We start from the raw sequence: 19,154 nt of genomic DNA, 5'->3' as shown, positions 1-19,154 counted from the left end.
TTCTAGTCAATAAAAAGAATATTGGATTTCTCTCTTTGATCCAAAATTTTCTAAATATAATTTCAGAATTTGTAAGTGAAAGTTTGTGTGATGCAATATATTACTTTTGCTCATCAGTAAAATGAATTATTGCTCATTAGTAGTAAAATAAAACATTCAGTAAAATTTAACTATTTCAGATTATTTAATCATGAAGGATATAAGAAATTTTGCATTATTTGTTTTGACTTCACTGCTAGATTTTTGGACTTCCGGTTTGTCGGCTTCGCGAGCGGCAGGGATTTGCGAAGTTGCGCGATCCCTGCTGCGCTAGCCGCTTTTGGTGCTCCGATCCGGACGGGTCCGGAGCTAGGCTGCCCTGCAGGGGCAGCTGAAGATAGGGGATCCGGAGAGGGTTTGGGGGTGTTGCAGACCCCCTCCCCGGCTGGCAGAACCCCTTTTCCCAAGACAGTGCAGCGGCGGTCCGCAATGGCCGCCACAAAGAAGCTGGCAGCCGGGTAAGAATGCGCAGGAGGAAGTGGAGAAAGTTTCTGAAAAGAGAAAGTTTTTCTTGGTTCCCAGGACTCTAAGACATATTTAACAAAACTCCTGAAAATTATGACTTTCTGAATGATACCTTCTAGAAGAGGAAAAAAGCGGCAGTTTGGTGTTGCTGAAAGGAAAGTTTACTCTCCTTCCCAACGGAATTAATAAGTGGACATTGAGAAACCTGTTTTTCAGGTAAAACTAGCTTTATGGGATAAGTCGGAAGGGAGAGGACAAAAAAATATATTCAACTGGTTTGATTTTGTTGGAGGAGATGCCTTAAGGATTTAAAGACAGAAATAGAACTCCAATAAGGCTTCAAAATACAGATTTGGACTTTCTTTTTCTTTTGTCTGATACTACCCCTGGAAGAGAAAGGGAGAATTTTGTCTTGGCTTGGATTGATTGAGGATTGTGGTTTTTGGGATTGTTTTACTTTTTTTTAAATATCTTGGTTGGTGTAAGAAGAAAGAGGGAAAAAAGAAAAGAAAAGAAAAGATCTATAATGGCTTTTTCTTTTGAGGAACTGAGGGAAGAATATGAGCAAACAAAAAGCAGCCTGTAAAGATGGTATGGAAAAAGCCTTCCTATTTTTAGAAATGGCACTGGTTAACTATCAACAAACAATACAACAGATGGAGGCAGAAGAACAACAAGAAGAAGAAGATGAAGACGCCATCTTTAATGAATTCCAAAATTTAACTAAGAAAGAAGGAAGGAAGGAAGCGAGGAAAATGAAGGACTTAAGATCTAAAAAAACATTTAAGAAAGAGAAAAATAAGATGCAAAATAAATATAATGATAGTAAACAAAAGAAAAAGGGAACACAACAGAGAAGGGATGCCAGCAAGGCAGAGGCTAGAAAGAAGGGGGGTAGGAAGATTTGGTGGGGAAGAAAGAAAGGGGAAAAGCGGAGAAAAGCCACAAAGTTTTGAAATTAGATGGGAAAAGAGGAATTTTTTTTAGGGACAAAGGCTAAAGTACAATTTCCTTAAAAAAGATTTTACAAGGTACATAAGATGGTATTGTAACATCTGTATTAGAAATAGAAAATTAGAATGGCTTAAGAGTTAATAAGAAATTAAAATGTTGAAATGTTTAACAATGATTGATTTTAAAATGTAATAAAATATTAAAGGGAAAGGCAATGGGAATGTTATAAGATTTAATATTTAGATTTATTATTTAACTATGTATTTAATCATTTTGGATTTATTACTCTGTTTTTATTGTTATTAAAAGAAAAAAATTAGTAGATAGAATGTATCTAGCAGAATCAGAGTGGGTATTAGGTGTTATTTTAAATGTTAATCTAATTAATTTAGGGGGAGGATAGAAAGGCATCATACTCTGATTAGTGATTTCAGGAGAAATTTTTTTTTTTTCTCTTTTATAAGGAATGAGATAGAGGGATAATAAAGAATGGGCAAAAGATACAAATATAATGATTTAAATTAAGATGGATTAAATAAGATAGAATTATGAAGAGTGAAATGTGTGGAGAAGTTTATATAGAAGATATAGAATGGTAAACAAAATAGGTAATGATATGTAAGATGAGCATGAATATAATTGAAGCCCATATAAAGAGAGGTACCTGGGGCCAAGTTACTTTCCTAAAAGATTTTTATATGTTTGTTTGTTGTGTGTTTATGTTTTTGAGAGTATTAATAAAACCTTGTAGAAATACAGAATGAAAATAATGGTAATCAAGTCAGAAAGAAATAGATGAAATAATAATAGTGAAATTGAATAAGAGTAAAGAGAAGTAAAGAGAAATTGGATAAGAGGTATTTTTATGCTCATATGGAAATGGCTTAAAATAGAATTGTATTGTATAAAATAAGGTTTTATCTGACTTGTAAAATTTATAATGGAAAAAGGTTCAAATATGTAATGGTTGATGATGATTTGTTTGTCTTTGAAATTAATAAAATTTGCTTGGAAAAAAAAAAAAAAATTTTGCATTATTTGTTTTGACTTCACTGCTAGATTAGTCGCAAAAAGATGTGCCTTCTTCTTCTCCCAGTTGGGCTGAGAGAGAGAGAGTGATGGATTCAAAGTCACCAAGATGGCTTCTTGGTAGGACAAGATTTGGGTTTCACCACTCCTAGCCTAACACCTTGACCACCTTGCCCCAACAATTCTCAATTCTACAGATAGAAACAAATAAAATGAATGGTTTTCTAGGTTTTAAGATTAATTCAGCTATGTACAAGGTAATTTTGCTTCCAAAGCAAAACCTTGGGTTCTAATGCCTGGTTTTGAAAACTACCTGGAGGATATGGAGACATAGACATACATGTGAAAAACAGACAACCTTATCAAAAGGATACATACACACTGTATGCCAGGTGTATCTGTATGCCAGGCATCATCATGCTTTCAAAAGGAAAAGTAGTAAGAAGGGGATTAGTTGGGTTTAATAGGGTGAAGAATTATAAGGGAGAAAGCACAGTTACACTGAAGAGATTTATGTTCAGAACAATAGATTTCTGCTATAATGACAGATGTAGACACAGGTTGCTAAGCAGAACTAACCCATATGTATGTCAATGTGTGTGTGTGTGTGTGTGTGCGTGCATGTGTGTGTGTGAGGATACAGTTGCTATGCACAGGTAGTCCTTGACTTATGACAATTGAAGCCAAAATTTATGTTGTTAAGTGAGACATTTATTAAGTGAGCTTTGCCCCATTTTACGATATTTCTTGCCACAATTGTTAAGTGAATCACTGCAAGTTGTTAAGCTAGTAACATGGTTGTTAAGTGAATCTGGCTTCCCCACTTGCTTGTCAGAAAGTCACAAAAGGTGATCACATGACCCCAAGACCCAGAAGCCGTCATAAATATGAACCAGTTGCCAAGCATCCAAATTCTGATCACATGACCAGAATTTCATTAACGGTCATTAAATATGAAAAACGATCATTAAATACAAAATGGTTGTAAATCACTTTTGTCAGTGTCTTTATAGTGCCTAATGATAATTAAACAAATGGTTGTAAGTTGTAGACTATCTGTATTCAAACTTGGTCCATCACTCCCTAACCCATGATTGTTTCTAGAATCATTGCAGTGACTATTCAAGGGGTCAATTTCCCCACTCTAGGCTGAGGAATGAACTTTCAGCATGAGACATGAACAGCTGCCTCTTCTAAGTGGTTTTGGGAAGGGCAGTCCCTTAGAGGATCAAAAGGAAAGAGAAACCGGATGTCTATCACATCGTTCCATCGATATCAGGGAGCCTACTGTAATCTTTAATAAAACACATTGCTTAATGTTTAACAGACAAAATAAATTGTTCAGCATCAGTTCTTTGATAGTGAAAGTTCAGACTTGGAGAAATGCGCAGATGCAGGCAACCTAGTCCTTGGAGAAGACCCGGCATGAACATATAGTAGTAGTGATGGCAATCCGTGTATCTTACATCTTAATGTAGGGATGTTCAAGTTTTGGCCAGTCAAGGGTGCCTTCTATAATTTTAGGAGGAGCAAGAGCTGTAATATATGGGGTTACATCACACACATCGGTGTTTTCAGTGGGTAAACTGGGAGACAAATTTAGGATACATTTCTGCTCCCAGCTGCCTAAAAATGGTAGGAAACCATTCTACCACTTTGTTGGATATGGTCAGAAAGGAACACAGCAGCCACAAAAAAGACAGCTTTTTTGCTGTTGCCTCAGGTTACTGCCCCAGAGGGGCCCTGAGTAAAGGGATCATATCAGAGAAATACCATAACTTCTCAATGTTGAAGTGAAAGGACATGGTTCTGCTTTGTGGCTCTATGTAAGAGCTCCCTGCAGCTGTCTGATGCAACCTGTGTTGAACTTTTTCTCTAGACTTTTTAGAACATAGAAGTGCTGCAAATAGCTTCAGAATGGGAGATGTGCTGGTTAATAACCTTTTATCTCATGGATAAAAGGAGCTGGTGGAGAAGGAGGACATCCCTCAAGACGGGTGCTTTAGAGTGTAACCAAAGCTTTGCCAATGGCCATCATCTTTCTACTCACTGGCAGGTGGGAAAGGAAGATAGCCTGGACCCCAAATCTCAACCTACCTTTCTAGCTAGATTTTTTTACACTAACCCTACTCCCTTCTTTATATATCCCCCACCACACACACACATCTACCCTTTAAGTGGGGAGGGGTTTACATTGAATTCTTTGTCCACTAAGCTGCTTTATGTGATCTATGAGCCTGCTCCTGCCTCTCTGGGTGATTAACCTGTGATTTGGGAAAAGGGGTGGGTGGTACAATGGAGAATTACAATTTCTGTAGTTCTCTAAGTTTTCCTTCTTGCCTAGTGCAGCAGAGCCTGTATTGGATTAACGGGTTGATAGTTATAACTTCAAGGAATGGAAGAGGAACCAAAAACTAGCTGTAGTTTCCAGCTGTTTTGTTCATGGTTGGCTGGGGAATTCTCTGGGGAGGCAGAGTCCACAAGTCTTAAAGTTACCAAGGTTGGATACCCCTGCTTCAGAGAAAAGGCACAAGTTGCAACTGACAGGTGCAGGGAGTTCCTACATAAAGCAAAACCATCTCCTTTCACTTCAACATTAAGAAGTGATATGTGCAATTTAGCAGAGGTTCCACAATGTTTACAAAGTAATAAGGATCGCCAATCTGATCATTGGTCTCCTCTAAAACAAATGTGTATTGGACTCCAGTATGGGACTCTATACTGGGAATTGCAGTTACACACTGGGAGGCTACCATGCTGTGAAAGGCTGATGTACAGGATTGTAGCGTAAGGGGGGGTGGGGTTATTTCTACTTATTTCGTCCACACTGGCCTTTTAAAGATATCTCTCTTATTTTATTTTATTTTTTATTTATTTTATTTTATTTCATTCTATCTCACCTTTATTATTATTTTTATAAATAACTCAGGATGGTGAACATACTTATTGCTCCCTCTTCCCCCTATTCCCACCCCCATAATATCAGCCCTGTGAGGTAGGTTGTGTTGAGAGACTTCGTCTGGGCCAAAATCACCCAGCCATCCCAAAATTGAGTCCCAGGCCAGACGAAGCTGGGTCATGCCAAGGTTACTGACTACCTTTGAAAACAAGAGATTAAAACAGATAAATGGGGGTAAGGGTGAGAGAGGAAAAAGCAGCAGGTTTGCCAGATCGCTTCCAAAGTGTAAATTGATTAGGCAACATGGTGCCTTCCAGGTGTTTTGGACGTTATCCATGTCAGCTGGCTAATGCCCAGGCTGTGGTATTTTTAAATGTATGCATCTGAAAAGCATTCGGTTGGCATTATCCCTTGATTGTTGTCTAGTATGTTGATATTAAGGTGTATGTCCAATGGAATGGGCGTACCCCAGATCCCAAAGCAATGCCATCTGATGGACTCAAATGGTGTGTGTTTTTGCCGTGTTTGCCCTCTGCAATTGTAACATTCACCCATCCTCTGTTTGAATATCCCTGACCTGCTGTCCTTTAACCAGGGCTTGAAGACCTGGCTCTTACCCAGGCATAGGGTTAAGTCAGGTATCTGTCCACCTGGATTCTGTTTTTAATTTGTATGCCATCCTGAGTTGTTGTGAGCTGGGCAGCTTTACCAGCCTGACAAATAAATACTGAGGCAAGCTAGGTCTTTGCCTATACTGCAAAAAAAAAAAAAGATCTCATGTCCATGTATTAAACAGGCATTTAATTTTCATCATTTTTCCACTTTTCATCCAGCTATTTAAAATGTGCAACAATCTTGCAAGGAAAGTTTACAAGTCTATAAAACGAAATGAGAGACACAGGGTGTGCAAGTAATACCAATTATTTCAATAAGTCTCTGAATGGGAAAATAAATATCTATGAGTCACAATAATATCCCCTTTGACTTTTATTTCTGTGTATTTCCAACTTATTTTCAGTTTTAGTTCCAGTTATTTATTAAATTTGAAAGAGAAATAGGATTCTAAATTTGACAGTTTTCTAGAAAGGACCAAAGAAGGACCAAATTATCTCTCAATTATTTATTCCATTATGCCTTTTCTTCCAAATGTTCTTGTGTTCAGTAGCATGTACTCCTTTAATCACAACATTGACTGGAATTCTTAGCCATAAATAACTGCTATTCACAATATAACTGACTTGTTTCCCTGCATTATCATTTATTACTGCATGAGAATTTTGAAATAATGTCTTGCTTATTACTTAGCCAAATACGCATTATCCAAAACTTAGAGACCCCTCTTATCCCCCTCAAATTAAAACAAAAGAGTTTGGAAAGAAAATGAGCTTAGGTAAACCCACTACTGATCTCTTTATTTTCATTTATTTCTAACAGAAAATAATATATTTTTCTATTTTGCTTTCCTGTTAAAATGCTTTAGCATCGTAACTATCCAAAATAGTTTAGATTGTGCCCAAAATATTTAGATTGTGATTTACATTAGAGGAATCAAATCTAGGCTGTAACCCTTCAGACCACTTTTAAGTGGGAGCTAAGGTTGTCCAATTGAGCCACAATTCTTATAGCCAACACTCTCATAGTGCCGTTTCTTTTTTCTTCTTCCTATATCAACATATCAATGATATCAACATTTTGTTATTTCTGCATTTTGATGTGTGCAACATCAATTATTATATATGATTCTCTATCATAAAAGGCTAAATGTACTATAAAAGACTTGCATTTAAGTTTGAAAGCTTAAAGTCTCTTAACACAGATAGCTTTTTTAAAATAGCCCTATCAAAATCAAAAGGCATGAGAAGAAATTATAGATCTGCTGGGCCATGAAATCCATAAGTAATACATATAGACTAGAATTCTGTCACAGCGCCAGCATGTCAGAATTTTAGCATTTTAGAATGAGATGTGCTAAAATCCAAGTCACTATCAGAAGCAAGCCAAAACTTCTGATGGCCTGGCATGATAACAAAGGTGAGCACTGGTTGGAATGGTGATTTTAACATTTTATGCCTTTTATCTAATTATTATGGAACACAAGAAAATATTACCTTTAATCAATTGCTTCTGATTATATATAGCCCTCCTGTAGTTCCTGTTTATGGTTTAACAGAGCTGTATGTTCAGAACAAGTTGTTTTCCACAGCTCATCAGAGGCAGCGCATAATCCTATGAGACTAAAATCCTATGCATGCTTATTTGGGGATCATATCACTGAATGCAGAGAGACTTGCTTTGTGTTAAATGGCACAGGACTGTGTTGTGTATAAACCAATATTGATCACAAATATCTTTAAAAAAAATACCCTGAGGTGTAATTTTCATAGAAATATTGTATACCTGAGTGGGAATTACTCTCTAAAATAGCATAGAATTAATTCTACCATTCTATGATCTGATACCCAGAGGGACTTTTGCCCATGTAAATATGCCCACTATTGTGTCGTTAGAATCTCTGTGTAGGAACATGAATATCGTAAACCCTTCCATATGTTTTCAGTTGCATGGTTCCCAGTTGAGCATCAGGGATGAAATTCAGTTAAATTTAAACAATTAAATTAAACACAATCATCAGTTCTGCCTGTCAGACTTCAGCAGTTAAAAAAGGATATACTAATGGGCTAATTTTTGCTTTAAATGAGTTTGTTACATTTCTTTTCTATAGTATTATAAAATGCTTGAAAGGATACCATAATTTAACCAGGTTGTGGCAACTGTTCCTCTAAACCCTTCCATCTGCCACTCAAATAATGTAGATTTTAGTATCTACAACTTCGCTAGAAATAATAAAACAGAGTATAAGAAAAAGTAAACAATTAGGGATAAAATAAATTCTAAAACGAGATTAACGAGATTAAAGAGAAAGAGATGGTTCTTTACAGACCTGCTAAACCCTGAGACTCTTAAAGGAGTTGCTCTTTATTGTCCTGCATAATATTAATATAATACAGGATAATAAATTACTATTTTATCAGGTATAAAATAATTTATATAATTATTAAAATTTTATAGTGTATAGATACTGTATTACTATTATCCTTCTCATCTTTCCTATTTCCTTAGCTTCTTGTGACTATAACTTTTTGTTTGTATCATGATTTATGTTGATTGCTTATTTAGTATCCTGTGACTATCACTGAGTGTCATTTCATGTACACTGAAAGCTTATGTCTCGGAGACAAATTCTTTGTGTCCCCAATCACACTTGACCAGTAAAGAATATTCTATTCTGGTCTGAGCTCCGAGCTTGGCAACTGGTTGCAAATGTCTCGTCACCATTCGAGGAGACATCATCAGTGCACTTTGAATTGCTCATTTTTCAATTCTTCAAACAATTCAAAGCACATTGATGATGGCTCCTCAAATGGTGACAAAATGTTAGCAACTAAAATGCCAAACTCAGAGCTCAGCCCAACTACCAACCCGAGCTACTCATATTCAAATACATTTCATATTCTATTCTATTTAGCCCGGGAATAAGATAGGAGGAGCTTTTGTGTATGCCAGGATGTGAGGCTTTGATAGATGGTTTATCTTCAGCAGGGCCTTTTCTGCTGATCTTAACAACCCGACAGATTTGTAATAAGCTAATCAGTCTTAAGCAGTTTAGAGTTTAAAGGTCAATATCATCACCTTAAATTGTGCCCAATAAATAACTGGCAGCAAACAAAGCGTAGGCATATGATCCATGCCTGTTGCAATGATTAGCACCATGGCTGACATGTTTTTTTACTACTGCCAGCTTGCATACAATTGTCCCAGAGCACTTTGTATAGTGAAGATGGGAAATAACTAAGAAGTGGACAACCTCTGCCACATCTGACTGGTTTAGGAAGGGTTGTAGTAGGCACACTAGATATAACTGTGTAAAAGGATGCCTGCTTATTTAAAGGAACATATAATCCTGTCCCAAACGGGATAACCCTCGGGTCCTTAATCTTATTTACCAACAGAATCTCCATCTTGTCTAGATTTAAGGTTAATTTATGTATTTATAAAATTTATATGCCACCCATCTTGTTTCAAGAACAAGGGTGATTGTTTTGAGATTGTTCTTGTTCGTCCATTATCAAATTTGGAAAAGGCTCAGGGAATTGGATGGTAAGGAAAAATAGAACTGAATGTTCACAATACATTGATAGCACTCTACTTTTAAACTCCAGAAGACCTCCCTCCTCAGTGGCTTCATGTATGTATGTATGTATGTATGTATGTATAAGAGATAAGGACAGGTTGATAGTATACCTGTGGGACATAACAGATCTTGTTGTTGTGTTCTGTTGAACAACAGTGCCCCATCACTGCCTTTTCCACACAACCTAACAGAAAACACTAGGACTATAAAACAGCATCCTGAAGGCCAGTTCTTGAGTTATCAAGATGGATATCACCGGCACTGTCACACTTCCTGTTTAACATCTATATAAGGCTGCTAGGGGAGGTCCGCTGTTACTTGGGTCTGATTTCAACAGTATGCTGAAGGTGTAACCCAGTTATACCTCTTGGCCCTGGGTTACGTGGCCTAGGAGCTATTATTTGAGGGAGCACTTACTTTCAGTAGTTTTTCTGCCCATCCTGTTTGGTAGAGTTGATATGGTCCCGTTGATTGAGTGGTATCAACTGATGGGACTCAGGAAGTGGGCTTTCTCTGTCATGGAGCCCATCCTTTAGAATGGCATTCCCTGATATTCCTGTGGCCCCCACCTTATTTAAAATGAACCTTCAAAACCTGTCCACTCCCCCCAGATTTTAGTTTAAAAAGTTATGCAATTCTGGCAAGGAAAACAGTTCTGGCTAGAGAAAATTGGTAATTCTGACTGCTATAATGTAGAGACAAAAATGTTATAAATCTCATTGATTTTGATTGTGTGTTACATAGATATAATGGGATGGATGGGTAAACCAGTGTTTGTGCAATACTAACCAGGTAGTTTCTACCACGCTACCACAACAATAGCAATGGCACACAAAAAACTCCTAGTCTTATTTCTTGAGATGCAAAAACTTGTTTGGATCTTAGTAAATTATGATTATAGACATATGTAAAGCAGAATTTTGCATGCTTTTGGTGCACTGAGAGCCTTTCTGTTGTTAATAATTAGTATTACAGTCTACCATTACCAATATCCAACAGGAAACTCTTCCTGATACACAAACATCTGGTGATTTACCTGTTCGGTTTATTAACTCTTGATTAAAATAATAGAATATATCAAGAGTTAATAAACCAGACAGATAAATCATCTGGATGCTTATGTGCCAGGAAGACTTTCCTGCTGGATGTTGATAATGGTAAGCTATAATGCTGATTATTATGAACATTAAAATAGCAATGTTCAAAGTGTCATACAAATTCAATAAGCCTATACCAGATGCAACAGATACATATTAGGAGCCAATAACATATTTCTATGAAATAATTTCCTATAGAGGATGCTGATCATATCTCTGGTAGAAACAGATGTTCTGCTGAGAACTTAGAAGCTATCTGTCTTTGCTTATCCTAACTTCAATTGGACAATTGCTAGGCTGGTGGGTGATGAGAGAATAAAGCTCCAAGGTGAGAAGTGTCTGTTCCAAGAGCATTCCTGAACTTTTTAGGTATTCTCAGTTTGGTTACTTGGGAAAAGCATGAGCTTTTGGAATTATTTCCTAATGCCTAGAAATGCCTAGCCTTTTGGGTCTGATCTTTGATAAGAGAGAAGAGGCCATGGGATCCAAATCTCCTTGCTTTGCCTGTTAGGTGACTCCTTGAAAGGCCATTAATGACCAGAACCCAGACCCTGGAGCTAAAATCGACTTAGATGTAGACGCTTCTTGATCATAAAAAATGAAATGTATTTTTTTTGGTAAGTTTACTCTGGTTGAATCATCACGATCCCTTGTTTAAGTGAAACAAGGCCCTCCCAGCCTGATTATTTACTTATGTTCAGAAAGCAAATGGAAGAAAGAACAGAGAAGCAATGTACATAACTGATATAGGAGACACAATAACCCCACAGGCCACTCCCAATGCTGCCTTAATGCAATCATGATGAAGAAATATTGATGGGGTCCTTCTATTAAATGAATAGTGTAAGTAAAGAAATATGCCAAATGCATTGGCTCCTAGTATAAGCTTGATTGTGTTTTGCTTGGTTCCCAGGTATACTGGACAGAAGGTAGGGTCCGAATGTAAGTTACCTTTGCAAATATTTTACTGAACTTAGTCTCTGATCCTGCCTCTATTTTTGATGGGAACACAATTTCAGTTTATCTATCTATCTATCTATCTATCTATCTATCTATCTATCTATCTATCTATCATATCTACTACTACTTACCTGCCATATCTATCTACCTACCTACCTACCTACCTACCATATCTATCTCCTGCTTTTATATTTTTTTAATGAATAACTCAAGGTAGCAAATATACCTTATGTTCCTTCCTCCTCCTATTTCCCCTACAACCATCACTCTGTGAATTAGCCAAGACTTCATTTGTATTTCTGAGAACCTGCCTTGGACATCTGGGCAAGGCAAATATTTAGGACAGCTTTCGCACCACAACGCAAGCAACCAAGATGATCATCCTGGATGCCCTATGATTCACTGAGCCTATTTTGTCAGCCAGTGCTCTAATTACATTGCTAGGTTACAAGATGATTGTGTGCGTGCATTTAAAAAACAACTCACTCAAATATGTTTAATGGAGAAGAAGGAATGGTTATTTTTATAAAATAATTAATGTTAAAAAGGGAGCGGAAGAAAATATGACCTATGTCAAATGAGAGCTAAAAAACATTTTTAATATATTAAGTATAAAATAATTGTAAGGCTTTCGATGCTTTCTCTGACTTTCTACTCCTGTTCAGTGTGATTTTAAAACGCTGTATTTATCCTGCTCTTCCATAAGGAATGTCTTCCATTTACCCTCAGAAAAATCAGGCCTGATTACAATAATCTTGCCTGCAGATTAGATTACTGGATTGAAGAGGCTAACTTTAAGGGTCTTTGGATAATGCAGTTGCTCTGGAAAACAATCTACATTGGATTATATTCGGCCTGTTTGGCTGGGAGTGCATTGGTGGCCAATTTGTTCCTAAGCACAATTCAAAGCACTGGTGATGATTATGTTTAAAGCCCTAAAGCAATGATCAGGAATGGGATCAGCTCTTGCATTTGAGAAGGGCACTAACTGAAAAAGAGATAGTAAATGGTGATCTGCAAGTCCCAACACACTGAGAAATGTGAATAGGTAGAAGACAGAAAGAAAATTATACCATCTCTGAATGTTAATAATTATCCTTTGTTAGTATATGCTAAGATGTACATGATATATTTTCTTCCTTTCAATCATATCTGATTCTTGAAGACCGGGCAAGTACCTACAGTTTTCTTGTAAGAAGTGATTTGCCATGCCCCCTTTTCTAGGGCTGAAAAAAGTGACTGGCCTAAATCTGGCATTGTGTCCAAGGCAGGATTAAAATTCACAGTCTCCCAGCGATAAACCAAATTGGCTATCTTAATTTATCAATTCTCTCACACAAATTATGGAGCAACACTGCTGAGCATACATATTGTATAATGTGGAAGAAGCACTCTGGAATTGGATTCATAGACACGAGTGCCAAGAGATCACTCATAATTAGTGTGCTTAACTGTATATAGCAAGAAAGTATAGTGAAATCAAAAGTAATCTTCCATTGCACCCTATTGCATAATTTTCAAGACAGCCTAAATATTTGTCAACTTTACTCATCAAAATTATTCTGATTCTCCTCACAACTAAAATCTTGACAGCCTTTCAAATAAACCTCCAAACATAAAGGGCAAAACAATAATAAAAATAGTCATACTATCAAAACCGTATAATTTTCTAAATGTTTCTTAGAAAATGCATGAATATTTGTACTGCAGGGACAGAAACAATAATATAATGCAAGCAAATTAGTACAGTACTTACAGACCCTTCTGGTTCATGACTAAATATAAGCATTGTTTTTTTATTTTTAAAAAGGTGAACATCTAGCCTGATAGTTATAAAATGGCAAAATATTTTAATGAAATTAAACAAATATTGCATGTTACATCATAATATTAATTCTAAAGTATGTGTAACCCCCCCTTCTCAACTTCACCAAAATGACAAAGAGCTTTCTTAAATTATTTTTCCACATTTGCTTTATTAAATTTGTGTGTTATGATACAAACACTGTTGCACAAATACCAATTTGAAGCCATAGGACTTGAGTTCTATCTTTATACTGGTTATGTCATCAAGCACAGGCATACTCTGTTACCAGAATATGTGGCAGAGCCCATGGGATGGTTGTATTGGTGGCTGGAATGTTTTTTTTACCTCAGATGCTAATTGATATTTATTGTGATATTGTTATTTTATCTTTTTAATTGCTGTTCCCTACCTAGAATCATATGGTTGAGATAGGTGGCCATAGACCCTGAAATAAAATTTCTAATGATGTTACACCTCAATTTGGGGATAGGTGTTAGCATCAATAACTATACTAGTACTGTGTATTTTATTTTTAGGAAGATAAGCAGGATTACAGTTATATATCAACTGGTTAACATTCCCACATTTCTAGAATTGTCCATCAGGGACAGCAAAGAATCACAATTAATTTACAACCCTTTTCTACTTTCTAAATTAAGCTGAGGAGTTAGGCCGTGGGGATAAGGGATGGGAGGAGGGATCCACAGGGCTTCATAAAATCATTGTTAGCTCTGGTCTGGAACTTCCGGTTTGAGTTCCTTCGGCGACAGACAGAAATCCACGATTGTGCGTGGTTTCTGTCTGGGCTCGCCACTGGAGCGCCCTGAGTCGGCTGGTTTCGGGGCTAAGCCACCCCGTAGAGGTGAAGAGGGGGGAGACCGCCAGCAGGGTTGAGGAGAGCCACATCTCTCCTCCTCAGCTGGCCATTACTCCCTTTCCCGAAGGCGGTTGCAGCGGTGGTCAGAAATGGCCACCACAAAGGAGAACTCGACCGGAAAAGAATGTGCAGGAGGAAGATAAGAAGTGAAAGTTTTGGCTGACCACGTAAAATTGTAAAAGCAACAACTAAGGTACCCTGGAATTTAAACTTACAAAAAATAACATCGCTCCCAAAGAAGAGTCGGAAGCAGCGAAGGAAAGTGAAAAGGGAAAGGTTTGGCTTTTTTTTCTTCTTCTCTCTCCTTCCCTATACTGACAACTAAGAGACTTAAATAAGAAATCGGAAAAATCCGCTTTGACATCAATAGGCAATTAAGCTGAAAATAAAACAAAATGCCAAAGGGATAATAAAGATTTCTGGACATTAAAATTTTTCTTTTTCATAAGCAGGAAGGGAGAGAAAAAGAATAAGGGCAGGATCTGGAAGAGGGAGGAGACTGCCTGGAATTAAAAAGAATCTACAATAAAACTTCAACAAGAGTTCTAAAAGATACATTTTAACTGAAACTTTGCAACTAAATAGTAACCCCAGGAAGAGAAAGTGAAAAAAAAAGAGCAAAAAAGAAACAGCTTGCGTGTATTTGGATTATTTGGTGATCTTTGGATTCTTGGTTATTATATTTGAATGACTAAAATCAATCGGGTGGTTGTTTAAAAATTTATACAATGGCACCACTTCTGGATGAATTGAAAATGGAACTTAAAAAGTACAAAGAAGATGCACAAGAAGGGAAGGGTTCTTTTGGCTTCGTTTTTCAATTCTTAGAAATGGAGATTTGGAACTATGAGAAACAAGAAGAAAAGACTGCAAAACAAGAAGACTTGGACAAAGAAGAAGCCATCTTTAATGAACAAGCAATTTTATATGGGGAAGAAAAAGGAAAGGGGGGAAAGAGAATGGAGAATTTAAGACTTTTAAAAAAACAACCAAAGAAAAGAAAAATAATTCGAAAAATAAGTATACTACTGGAAAGCAACAGAAGAGGGGAATACAGAAGAGAGAAATAGAGGTAGAGAGACAAGGGGGTAAAAAGGGGAGAGAGAAGAAGAGAGGGAAGAAGGAAAGGAAAAGAAGTTACAAAGGACCGGAGCATGATATAGAGAAACAGGACCTATTTAGAGATAATGGGTGAAAATCTAACTGAAAAAGGGATTCTGTAAAGGTACGTAAGATTGTATTGTTATATTAGTAATAGAAATAACTTTAGAAAATTGGAAACAACGTATGATTAAAATGAGGGATAAAATAGTTAGTGTAATTTAGTGAAATGTTTGTGAATAAAATAAGTGAAATAAAATAAATGAGAAAATTGAATTAGGAAGGAATGGGAACATTTTAATTAGTTAATGTTTTATAAAATATAAGTGAAGGGGGGGGATTAACTATGGAAAGCTTATGATTGTTCCCATAGAAGTATGATATTTAATTGAAAAGTAATGTTAAAGATGTTAAGACTTTAATGAATATTAATATTAATGATAGAATTGAATTGGAATGGAATGTTGTTTTAATTATATACATTTATAATTTTTTTTAAAGAATACAGTGTGTATTTTAAGAATGTACCAAGCAGAATCCGAATGGAAGTTATGTATTATACTGAATGTTACAACTTTAGGGAAAAGATATAAAGGCGTCATACTCCAATCAGTAACTACAGGAGAAATTTTCTTTAATGAGAAAAGATAATAGATAATTGAAACAGGACAGACAAAAAATATAAATACAATGATCTGAATTGAGATGAGATAATTAAAATAAAATTGAGAAAATTAAAAGAGGGGAGAAGCTATGCAGAAAATGTAAAATAGTAATAAGATATGGAATAGAATATAAAAATGAGTATGAACCTGAATTTGTGTCTGTACGAAGAAATGTAACCCGGGATTACGCTACTTTCAAAAAAGATGTTTTATTTGTATTTTTTTTCTCTTTGTGAAAACTCAAAAAAAAATTACAAAAAAAAAAAAGAAAATCATTGTTAGCTCAGTTGTCAAGCTGTCAATTTATAAAAAGTGGTAGAATGATCTGATTTATTAAGCGGGAGCAAAATTTCTCAGAACCCAAGCTTTGATAAAACTGACTCACAAAAATTGTGCCAGCTATAAAAAACAAATAAATTACTGGCTAAGACAGAGGTCTCCAAACTTGGTAACTTTAAGACTTGTGGACTTCAACTCCCAGAATTCTCCAGCCAGCTATGCTATGCTGGAGAATTCTGGGAGTTCAAGTCCACAAGTCTTACATTTGCCAAGTTTGGGGAGTGGAGCCTTGGGCTAAGATAACGAGCAAAACAGTCAAGATGCTTCCATCCAAGAATGATTGCTCCCCCACCAACACACACACCAAAGAAAGTAAAAGAGCGTTAGGAAAGCCCCGATCCATCAAGTTAATGGTTCATACTCTCCAGTGTTCTCTGGACCAAGAAGTGCCCATAACATGACATGGATGAGGAAGTGTGAACTTCCACTGATGTCTTTCTGAGTAGATCCTACAGCATAAAGACAACACACCTAGCAGAAAAATGATATCCTGATCTTCCATAAATCTGTCCAGTCAATCTGCTCAAACAATCTAACACAAGAACATCATCCCATCCAACCACAGCAGATTCCACAACTTAGTTAAGCATTGTGTGAGAAATTACTGTATTGTTTTATTGGCTCCGAATTCCCCTATATTTTGCTTTAACAGAAGTTTAACACTATAAAAAGTGGGAGAAAACCCTTTATGTCAGGGTTTTCCAAGCTGTGTTGAATTTATACAGAGCTCTATCATGACTTCCCTATGGTCCCAAGCCTTGTAGTCTTCCAACTCTGTGAGCCAGATCTAACTTCTAGGCTGTTGTCTTTCATGCCTACAGCAAAGCTTCCAAACTCTACCCTTCAAAAGTGCATTACTAGCATCCCCCTGCCACTGTTGAAGCTATATCAACTCTGTCCTCAATTGCTATTATTTTCACACTTAACAATGGCTGGATAGTTGACCCCCTTCCCCCAAAGACATCGTTAGCAACTTGCTTGGAAAGGATCACAGCCTCAGTGCAGTAGATAGTAAAAGAAGATGCAAGATAAAACAGAATGTGTTTTGCATTCACTCCCAAAACTTCAAGGAGGAGGCAGAACACAGTTTGCAGCCTTGCCATCAACAGAAGAAGAGCAAGAATGTCATTTTATTTCAGGTAACAAGAGCAACCGAGAATACAGGGCTTCCTTCAAACAAAACTCTAGTTTAAATCAGTCCAGACAGCAGTATCTCCTAAAAGTCAGGAAATTGCTTTATATTCTTGGTATTGGAAAGAGATGGGAGAAAACCCAGGAAAGATTAGACTAATTTCCCCACAACCTGGCGCCTTTCAAGTGAGCTGGACGTCCACTTTACTAATCCTCCCCCCTCCCCGGCCGGGAAGCAGCAGCATGCTGGACCGGATGAGATCCGGAACCAACCCCGGGATGGTCTCTTCTGCCTCCATCCATCCCCACCCGAGGGCCACCGCTGCTATTTGCGCGAGTCGCTCAGCTGCAACAACAGCTGCTCGAGGCGCGCGTGTTCCCTCCGCCGCCCGCTTACAGCAAGAAAGTCTCTGCACCCCGGAACTTAACTTCGCCCTTTCTTGGCCCGTCCTCAGTTGTGTTTGCGATGTCGCAATCAGTTGTCACTTCTTTCCTCCCTGCCCCCCCCTCCCGGGAAGCCCCGGAGAGCCGGACGCCCCTCTCTCCTCCTGGGATCGCGGCGCCCCTCCAGCCCTCTCCTGCGCGTCCTTACCGCGGGCCCCGGCCAGAGGAGCAACAGAAGCAGCAGCGCGCCCAGCCGGAGGAGATCGCGACCGCCAGCCGCCCCGCGCTCCATGGCTCGCCCTGGCAGCCAGCACCGGGCCCGCCGCGGCGCAAAGCAGAAAGCCCGGCCCGCTCGGCGATCGCCGGCGCCCCTGCCCGCAGCGTGTCCGGCCCTTCCTCTTTCGGAGGCGGAGCTGAGCCGCAGGGAGCTTTCCCGGCAGCCACGCACCGGGAGGAGAGCCGGGCGGTGGGCGGGGGGGAGGGGAAGGCCGCGAGAGGGAGGTGCTGCGGTTGGGGCAGAGGGGCTTTTGCCTCGCCGGCCCCGGCTCCGGCCCTGCGCTGCCCTTTTCCGTCTGCGGGTAGCAACGTGTGGACGCGGCTGCCCTAGGAAAGCTGTACACCCCCGGCTGTATAAATAGAAAAGGCATCCGTCCCTAGCAAGACTCCACCTCTGGCAAGGCAAAGATTTGTTTTTAATCAGCTCTGGAAATGGATCAAACTATTAGCCTCCACCCGCGCCCGTCCCAGGTGTATGTGACACCTGAACTCCCATAAATCTGAATCAACTCTCCTGAGGTCATGCTTGGCTGAGGATCTTGGGTTATATAGTCCAAGATACTGGCAGAGATCTAGACTAGGAAAGCTGTCAGCTTCTGGAGTTTGGTATGTGTTCTTTGGTTCCCACATGATTTAATACTTAGCTACTGATTCTTAACCTTGTTTGTGACTGCATGAATCTTTGCACTGATGAGATGGTGCGTCTGCATGCAAGCTGTGCCCAAGCTGCAGGTGAGGGTTTAAACAACTCCTCAAACAGCACAATTAAAAGAGATAAATATCATAGTAACAAGGGTCATAGTATCATATCACATATCGTAACAATTTCTAACTCCCCATGCTTTATCATATGAAGGGAACAGTTACTCCAAAATGATACATCTCCAATATACATTTTTTGCTATGAGAAATAGCTCAATATTGTGGCTAGGGATACCA

The 19,154-nt window shown here is 38.2% G+C and overlaps 1 protein-coding gene and 1 long non-coding RNA gene across 2 annotated transcripts in view; one reads left to right on the top strand and one right to left on the bottom strand.

Moving 5' to 3' along the window:
* Window positions 1-18,737, bottom strand: part of ERN1 (endoplasmic reticulum to nucleus signaling 1) — a 72,219-nt gene extending 53,482 nt beyond the window's left edge. The window contains exon 1 of the mRNA XM_026678743.2: window positions 18,148-18,737. Coding sequence (XP_026534528.1) covers window positions 18,148-18,231 — 84 coding nt within the window. The 5' untranslated portion in view covers window positions 18,232-18,737. The remainder of the gene's footprint in view (window positions 1-18,147) is intronic.
* On the top strand, window positions 11,357-14,948 carry LOC148132233 (uncharacterized). Its single transcript, XR_015747751.1, has 2 exons — window positions 11,357-11,518; window positions 14,772-14,948. It is a non-coding gene; the product is annotated as an uncharacterized LOC148132233 (long non-coding RNA).
* Window positions 18,738-19,154: the final 417 nt, after the last annotated feature.

Source organism: Notechis scutatus, chromosome 2, assembly GCF_049901735.1.
Source record: "Notechis scutatus isolate UNSWTSFEM ecotype Mainland chromosome 2, rNotScu1.2, whole genome shotgun sequence".
NCBI classification, from domain to species: Eukaryota; Metazoa; Chordata; class Lepidosauria; order Squamata; family Elapidae; genus Notechis; species Notechis scutatus.
This window is presented reverse-complemented; position numbering and strand designations above follow the sequence as displayed.